Source organism: Gadus macrocephalus, chromosome 10 (genome assembly GCF_031168955.1).
Source record: "Gadus macrocephalus chromosome 10, ASM3116895v1".
NCBI classification, from domain to species: Eukaryota; Metazoa; Chordata; class Actinopteri; order Gadiformes; family Gadidae; genus Gadus; species Gadus macrocephalus.
This window is the reverse complement of record NC_082391.1, coordinates 20,346,093-20,355,085: the sequence shown is the minus strand read 5'-3', so window position 1 is coordinate 20,355,085 and position 8,993 is coordinate 20,346,093. Positions and strand designations below refer to the sequence as shown.

The window sequence follows — 8,993 nt, the reverse complement described above, 5'->3', positions numbered from 1 at the left end:
CACTGAATAAAGTCTCTTATGCCTTACTTGGTAATATAAGCATATTATGGTTTTGAGGCACATAAAACAGAGGACATCCTTACGACTTGTAAGTAAAATATAAAAACCAACCCCAGATATTTGTATTTGTATTTATTTATTTATTTAAAGGACAGTGCACATTGATTAACATATATCATATATCAACATTTATATTTGTCTGCCCTCCACAAAAAAAACCCCGAACAATTCAGGGTTGTGTCGTCAATGCCTCTAAACACCAACTCACAGGAAGCGATGCTGGGTTTCAACGACGCACTAGGTGAGGAATTAAAGCTATAGACACCACAAGTGGTGACGTCTCAGAGTCTGTACTAGTTTTTACACGGTACTTGGTTCCACTGTGCAGTTTGATATTAATAAGGGGATCTTAGATACATGCAACTTAAAGAGGTAAGATCCCCTTCTCTCTCTCGCTCTTGTTTTTAAAAGTTTTGACCCCAAGTTCTCAACACAGGAATCTAAACTATTCTCCTATTTTCCAGCGTCTGTTATATGCTGTAACCCTGTTTGACATTTTTATGCTGCTGCCTCAGCCAGGTCATTCTTGGAAAAGAGAATTGTAATCTCAATGAGCCCATCCTAGTTTAACATAGGTAGAACAAAAAATATACAAACAATGAATATAGCACAAATGTATAATGTATTTTTTAGCAGTAATAGATATTTAAGGTAGGAAGGAAAAATAAATATATTATGATTAGGTGTTATTTAGTTAGCTCAACACTACTGTAGGCCTACTCTACTTTACTTATACGGGTTGAATTCAGTACTGGTTGCACTAAATTCCAGAGACAACTTAGAAAATAAGATACGATAAAAACAATTTAGGGAGAAATAAACAAAGTAAATGAAATAGTTGACTGCTCCAATCCATGCTTCTTTGAGTCTCGAGCCGAGTGCCGAATAGTCGACAGACCATGTTCCTTCTCTCTGTTTGAACCTCCCTGGTAGATGCAGGTGGCGGTGATATGACCATCCAGGTCTCCGCTGTGATCATGGTGAGTTATAGTGTTCATATTCACAAACAGAACCAAGCACATGCTGCGTTCTGTCGTGTGTGCGTGTGTGTGTGTGTGTGTGTGTGTGTGTGTGTGTGTGTGTGTGTGTGTGTGTGTGTGTGGGCGTGTGGGCGTGTGTGTGTGTGTGTGTGTGTGTGGGCGTGTGTGTGTGTGTGGGCGTGTGTGTGTGTGTGTCACAAAGAGCTTTCCTGTAATAGGCACCGATGCAAGAGCGATTTAACTCTATTTCTTGTGGGGGAATAAACTTCTTGGGGGACTTTCCCTCTCCCTTTGCTGCATAATTACCTGTGAAGAACACAAAAGGATCGTGCAGTGAAGAAATGGTTGCCAGTGTTGCTGCAAGTGAGGAAAACCTAAGAAAATACCTCTTTAAACAGGGTCTCAGCATGGGTCAGGTCGTTTCAGGAGAGAAAGTCCTGAATGTTTTCACGGAGGTTGGATAACTAAGCATAGGAGGTAATTTGATGCACAGCATGTCAAATCAAATCTACCACTGTTGTTTCTCAATGGCAGAGCTCTGGACCTTTGGTTACAATTTCTATATAATCAACTATAGCTATGGAGCTATTGCAGGATTGATTAGCGTCCTGGCAGGTATTGGGGTAGGAGCCTAGGGAACATTGGTAAATAACACAGTTCAGTTTGATACAGAAGTATGACAGATGTGCGACTGCTTTCGGTGAGTTGCAGAAACAACGACGGCATAGTTGGGTGGACACAATGCCACGTACCAATTGCTGATGGCGGTCGTTTTAACAAAGTTTGTGAGCATGAATATGAACGCAGAGCATGCTCTGCTTGCTACTGGCCTAGCTCACTAATCAATGTTCTCTGCTGTTCAATTTGAAACTGTGTACACAAAATAACCAACCGTGAAACTGAAATTTGCGTGAAGGCGAGAGCTGAATTCAGTGCTTTGAGGTCTGGTCTGATCCTAACTTAAGCCGGATCTTATAGCACTATTGTGATTAAGGGTTGTACATAAATATCTAGATATGACTCGATTTGTTGGTCTTTGAATTTTTGGGGAGATTTGTTCAGATTTCTACATGATTTACCTTTAGGGCATTTAGCAGACGCTTTTATCCAAAGCGACATTATAATAATTACATTTGTGAGAAGAAAGAGAAACTACAACATAGATCGCTGTCGGTACAGTAATATAAATAAGTGCCAAGCACTTACAATTGCTAAGTTAACCCATTTCCCGTATACTACAAATATAGCTACTATTGTACTACTTTTAAGGTGTCAGGAAGTGTGGAAGAGGGGTGTAGGAGAGAAAGGAACGATAAGGGGCAGTGGGGGGGTAGAGGGAGAGGCTGCAGAGTCCAGATGAACTTGTGGAAGCTGGTGAGCGACTCTGTGGTACTGGAACTTGTCCTCCATTGCCATGCCAAAACAGAGAAGAGTTGAAACTGTGGTTCGATGACATCAACAGTATATTAAGGCCCAATCCCATTTCTACCCCTTAGCCCTTCCCCTTACCCCTCCCCCTTGTTTTGAAGGGGTAAGGGGAAGGGGGAAGGGGAAGGGGTAAGGGGTAGAAATGGGATTGGGCCTAACTGACTGTGCTTACCAAGTTTCACAGTAGATTTTCAGCAGGTCCACCAATAAAAATGAAACGACCACGACTACATAGCACTCTGCAGTGTTATTTTGTAACTTTCTATTCTTTGTAACAACCCCAACTTGGTTGTAGTCTTTGATAGATGTCAGCATGACTTGTGAGATGACTTTGGTGGTTTTCAACATGCCCGCCATAGGAGGGAAGAACCAGAGGCACGGGGAGCAGGCAGAAGCTGACGCTCTGCAGAGCCACGGAGGAGCCCAAATACCTGGAGACGGATGGCTGGGAGGGGAACTCAGACAGCATGAATCACCTGTCAGCCAGGTCTACAAGCGTCGTCAGAAACAATGACGGTAGGAACAAGTGGAACGCCTTGGAATGTCTTCTCTCACTTCAAGTCTTTCGGCAGATGCTTGCATTCGAAGCAACAGTTAACAGATACGTGTCATTTAGAGGCCGAAGGGCCTTTTAGCCTCTTAGCTGATATGGTGAATGGTCTGCATTTATATAGCGCTTTTATCCAAAGCGCTTTACAATAGTGCCTGACATCCATTTATGCACACATTCACACACCAATGGCGGAGTCACTAATGCCAGGCGACAGCCAGCTCGTCGGGAACAGTTAGGGTTAGGTGCCTTGCTCAGGGACACCTCAACACTAAGCTAGGAGGAGCCGGGGATCGCTCTACCTCCCGAGCTAATGCAGCCCCTGATATATGCATGTAGGTCAAACACACGAAAATGCAGATGCATGTCGTTTGAACACAGTACTGTCTGCCTGGGGGTCAACCCCCTGAGCCACACTACGCTAGATCCATCCCCCCACGTAAATAACACCACGTGCATCATTTGGTGGAGGCTTGAATCTAAACATTATATGATACCCTGAGTGCTTACAGTCTGAGCTACAGAGGACCACAGTAGAGAGAAACAAAGATAAACAATTGAATACATCATTAAAATACAATTTATTCATCTTTGTGTGCATATAACAATAACCTGTCTCAAAAAGGCAAAAACAAGAGAAACCTATCAAACCCTGGGAGAGATAAAAAGTGTCTAAAAAGCCCACATCCTCAACGGGGCGGGGCGACCACGCCGGTCCCCCCCACGACCCTTCAATGAACCGAGCTTGAATGAATAGTTATACTGTCCCGGTTTGAAAGAAAGTTTCCAAACTGAAAATCAAGAGCAGGCCAGCTAATGAGCGGAAAGATGGCAACAACAGAAAAAAAACCAGTGCAGAAGACAGCAGCTGTGCTGGGAGCGATGATGAGTAGGCTACAAGCAGCGACCGCATGTCTTGAGCGTCCCCATGCTGGGGGAGCAGACCGTCCCCCCGCGGGGCTCCGGGGACGACCGCTGCCGGGGTCACAGTGTGAGGGACACAAAGCAGGATGCAGCCAGGAGGTGCAGAGGCAGGTAGGCCAGCATGGAGGAGCGAGTCCAGAGTCCAGTCAGTCAGCAGCCGTTCGGTTGGTCAGTCCGTCAGTGCTTGAAGCCTCAAGGTATTGCAGCCACTTCAGTTTAGAAATGAGGTGAATGAAGGGTCCCCACAACATGAAAGGTTCCATTACTAACAAGCCATGATTTAGACCAGAAGGAATAATACAATTATTGAATGTAGTTATTTTTCACATATTGCCACCAAAAACCTTTATTTGAGCTGACTTCTGGTATAAGGCTGTATTACATAGTCATGACACATCCCTGCTGTTAAACTGACAGGTATTTCAACCGATCACATTGCTCTTGAGTCATCTGTAATTCATTCAATGATTGACAGGCTTTTGTTTTTTACAGATTCAATTATCAAGACTTGCAAGCTTGCTGTCAATTAAGCTCCACCTTAGCAATTGAAATATTGTCCCGCCCCAACTGAAAAATTGTCATCCGACCTCTTTTGGATAGGGTCTTTCAACATTTTGAAAGACATATTTAAACTAGCAGACCCCCTCAATATCAAAGCAGGGAACTCCAAACCAACCCTAATACCTCCACACTTCAGCCAAGCTTATACTCCACCAGGAACATTGGTAGCCATGAAGATACTCATTCATTCATCATCCTTGGAACCCCTGGAAGCGTTTCCCCAATCACCACGAGTCCCAAGCCTGATCAACGTTTGCGTCTTCTCCTTCACATAGTGCGTGGTCTGCAGATACTAGAGGAGTTGAACGCGAGGATTATGCAATCGTCCCGTGGAGTTGTGTTTAACCCTCTGGTGAATCCCCACGCAGCCCCGGCTGTGAACAGAGACCTCAAGCCAGGCAGGAGGGACGCCTCGTTGGGTCATATGGAGGAAGGTAGATATTCATTTCTGTTGCACTCATCGGGTATGTTGTGTGCCAATGTGTTCTCTTGACAGACTGCTATCTCTTTTTAGTCCAAACGTTGAACTTGTGTTTGTTTTACAGTCAAGCACACGCTGCCTGAGGAGCAAAAGGAGCAGGTAAACATACAACATGTGATATCAATATTTACATTAATATTTAGGGCATTTAGCAGACGCTTTTATCCCAAGCGACTTACAATAAGTACATTTGTCAGAAGAAGGAGAAACAGTATTTCGCTGTCGGTACAGTCAGGATGTTCATCGAAACAATTTCCAAGCACTGTTGTTAGGTTGTTAGGTTTAAATTGTTAGGTTAAACCATTAAACCTACAAAACAAAGCTAGCATAGCTAGGATGCTCACAATGTTTTAAGTGCAAGGACCCTTACTGTATTTTGCAAAAGATATATGCCTGGAGGTTTGCTTGTGTGCGTGCACGTGTGTGTGTGTGCATGTGTGTGTTTGCACGTGTGTGTGTGTGTGTGTGTGTGTGTGTGTGTGTGTGTGTGCGTTTGTGTGTGTGTTCATGTGTGTGATGTCTGTGTGGGGGAGGCATCGTGAATGTATATAATGTGGGTTGCATGTTCCCAGTTAAGCAAGTGTTTCCTCTCCACTCTTCTCTCCTACAGCTCATAGAGGTTCCACAAAGGTAACCCTGTCGGTCTACCTTACAAGAGTTTCCACCATGTTCTACCAACCGGTTTGGACCAGACTAAGGTTTTAGGCTATGGTCCGGTTCTTCTCATCCAGGTCCTCTGGATCCATGCTACCCAAGGACCTGGTTCACCACATCGCTGCACTGAATCTTCACAGAGCCTCCAGGCGACGGTAACGTTTCCGTCCTTTATCCCTTGGCTGAGTTCATATATTACTTCCCCGCATTTTTCAGTTCAGGACAGATTACATGGCTTTACATTTCTCCAAATACCACCTGTTTTTAGCTGCACCAAGTCTGCCATCTGCTGGTCGGTCGTTGTTGTGACTGGTTGTTTTCTATTTCAGATCATCAAACGCACCAAGAGGGGTAAGTAGTTAAACAAACAGCCTTCGCAGAATTTACATACATTTGTTGGTGATATCTCTGGACAGTAAATACCAGATTATCATGAAGAAAATGCACTTCCCAAAATGTAATCAGCTTAGAATGTTGCTACAATTATAAATAAAAAAGTATTTTAATTTAAAGCATCCTCATTTCAAGTATCATAAAATTATATTAATTTGTATCAAAATATATATATCTATTTAATAGTAGCATTATTTGGGGATTTTGTTTCTCTGAAGCTACTTAAAATCAAGCTGCTTCAAATACAAATATGAAAACATTAAAATGATAACAACAAAATATTGTATTTTGAGAAAAATGATATATATATATTTTATATATATATATATATATATTAAAAGATTATAGACACATAACATTTTTAAGCCTGTTTAAGCATAAATCTAAGCCCCTATAGCTATCTTAAGATGTGTTAAGTGTTCTACTATCACCTCATACCTTTCTGGGGTATCGTCGGCACCCCCAGACCAATACAAAATTGTCAGGGCCTGTCCTTATTTTCAGTAGGCCTATAATAATCAGTATTTTTTTAAATAATAAAGTAATAGCATATGGTTATCCCTGCTCATAACCTATGTATTATTGCCCTGTTTTCTCAGCTCCTTCACGGAGATGAATGGTATTCCGGTGCGTGTGACAGAGCCGAGGCAGAGCATGCCCTCCACCTCATGAACAAGGTCTTATATCAGTTAAACCCATTAAGTTAACGGGGACCTATTATGCTTTTTCGACTTTTATGACCTATAAACGTTGTTATAATGATTGATAGTCATGTTTAACCATACTAAAGTGTCAAATAATGACGTACATGCATTTCAACGTATTCCCTGCCGACAGTCTGGGGTGGCTGTGCAGAGCGCTAAACACTCGGGACAACGTTTGCGATTCACTTGTTCACATTCCCGGGAAGTCATCTACGTAGAGGCACTCCTGCCCTGCCGCGCCCCCATATGCCTGGTCAAATCTGCCCGCGGGCGCGTTTCAAGGAAGGTAACCAATCGCAACAGAGTTGGGTTGGCAGGAGGGGGGCGAGGGGGCGGAGAAGGACGAAACCGAGCGTTGACAGAGAATGCTGAAAGCGCCCAGATGAGAGGAAGAGTTTCCCGAAAATCTACATCGTTTTTTGTGTACGGTTAAACATGACTGTCAATCATTATAACAACGTTTATAGGTCATAAAAGTCGAAAAAGCATAATAGGTCCCCTTTAAACACATCAGGCCATAGATCTGGTCCACTTCAAAATGCCTGGTATTCATGAAGATGACCTGTGTTAGGATGGGGCGTTTCTGGTGAGGGACTGCTCCGGGGGCACCCACAGTGCACCGTTTGTCCTGGCTGTGTACCATGAGAAGAAAGTCTACAACATCAAAATACGGTTTATTGAACACAAAAACAAGTACGCCCTGGGAACAGGAAAAAGGGAAAACGACGTGAGTAATAATGAAAACATATAAATATGTTATATTAACCCTATTACTAACCCTAACCTTATTATTAACACTAACCCTCTTACTAACCCTGACCTTATTACTAACCCTAACCTTATTATGAAAACTAATATTAATAACTCTAACCCTATCCCTACCTTATTACTGACAGTAACCCTGTCTCTAGCCCTAACCTTATTAACACTAACCCTATTAAGAACGCTTACCTTATTAATAACCCTAACCTTATTACTGACAGTAACCCTGTCTCTAGCCCTAACCTTATTTCTAACCCTATAACTAACCCTAACCTTATTTCTGACACTAACCCTACTAACCCTAATCATAATTCTTGTCTCATGTCTCAGACTTTGGTTGTAGTTTAAAGGTGTGAATGTTGTAGACTTGGGGGGGGGGGGGGGGGGGGCTGTCATGGGACTGTGGGCAGCCAGCTCAGTTACGCCCGATACTGGTGGCTGGGCCCTGGGATTATCCCCATACAAGGTCCTCCTTGGTTTTACTGGAAGCTGGACTCCAGGGGCACTGGTCCTTTCTCACATTCTAACCCTAAAACCCCTTCCCAAACCCTGAGACCAAAGCCAAACCCTAAAACCTAACTATTATTTGTGCTAATGCGCCAACACTAAAATCCAACCCTAACCCTAAGATTGACATTTTTCCTTTCAGATGTTCGACACTGTTGAAGACATCATCAAATTTCATTCCACTTTCCCGATAGTACTCATCAACTTGACTACACGAACAACCCAATCCCCACCCAACTGCATCTTAACAAACCTGATCACTAGAGAGGACATCAACAGGCTACTTCAATAGCACTGCCCTCTTGTGATTTATTTGTTCCTCACTATTGATGTATCAAGACCATAACTGTTGCATTCCATGTGCACCCTGTATGATTTCTGCTCATGCAATCTGTAAATAACTTATTACAATTTCCTTACTTACAAGTCTTGTTCCCACCCGATACGTTCCTTTCATTTTTGTAAGGTTCAGTCCCACTATTATTTACTATTTAGGTAGCCTCTTATATGTGAAATATGCTGAATCAAAATAATAAAATCAGACGTATTTTGATGAGGTCTGGAAGTACAATGGGGTCGTTTTCACCACCATTGCCCGTGAAAATCGATCTGATGTTACTCAGGCAGAAATCTTGTTCACGTTCATGTATTCAAGTTTAATTCACGTTATGTTTAGTCACGTTATGTCATTTCATTCTAATGAAATTGCAGCATATAACATAACCTCCACTTTGTAACTTAGCATTAGATGAGTCGACTACCCAAACAACTCTAGATAATGTTATTTGGGAAATTCCATCATGGGGTAGCCAAGCCCTGTTATTCAAGGTCAAATCAATACAAAACATTACTTTATCAGCACATTGAAAGTTGTTGTTACTTACACGTTACAATATTTCCCACGTCGTTTGATTCTATTTGTAGGCTCCTGGTCGCTGAGGAGGGGTAGAAAGTGTAATTCTTTTGTTGAAGAAATGGATATTGGATAC

At 42.6% G+C, this 8,993-nt stretch overlaps 1 protein-coding gene across 1 annotated transcript; it reads left to right on the top strand.

The window, feature by feature from the left end:
- Positions 1-278: 278 nt before the first annotated feature.
- LOC132466103 (B-cell linker protein) lies at positions 279-8,557 on the top strand. Its single transcript, XM_060063145.1, has 11 exons — positions 279-432; positions 994-1,040; positions 2,828-2,984; positions 4,872-4,937; positions 5,049-5,083; positions 5,595-5,614; positions 5,716-5,793; positions 5,968-5,989; positions 6,631-6,708; positions 7,307-7,462; positions 8,147-8,557. The coding sequence occupies exons 2-11, from the start codon at positions 1,011-1,013 to the stop codon at positions 8,294-8,296; spliced, it is 792 nt and encodes a 263-aa protein (XP_059919128.1). The 5' UTR covers positions 279-432; positions 994-1,010; the 3' UTR covers positions 8,297-8,557.
- Positions 8,558-8,993: the final 436 nt, after the last annotated feature.

Excerpts from the sequence above, each read along its gene's own strand:
- LOC132466103 (XM_060063145.1), top strand. The coding sequence starts at position 1,011 with ATGACCATCCAGGTCTCCGCTGTGATCATG. Across the intron at positions 5,615-5,715 it reads CTCATAGAGGTTCCACAAAG|GTCCTCTGGATCCATGCTAC; the intron begins GTAACCCTGTCG and ends CTTCTCATCCAG. Across the intron at positions 6,709-7,306 it reads CCCTCCACCTCATGAACAAG|GATGGGGCGTTTCTGGTGAG; the intron begins GTCTTATATCAG and ends GACCTGTGTTAG.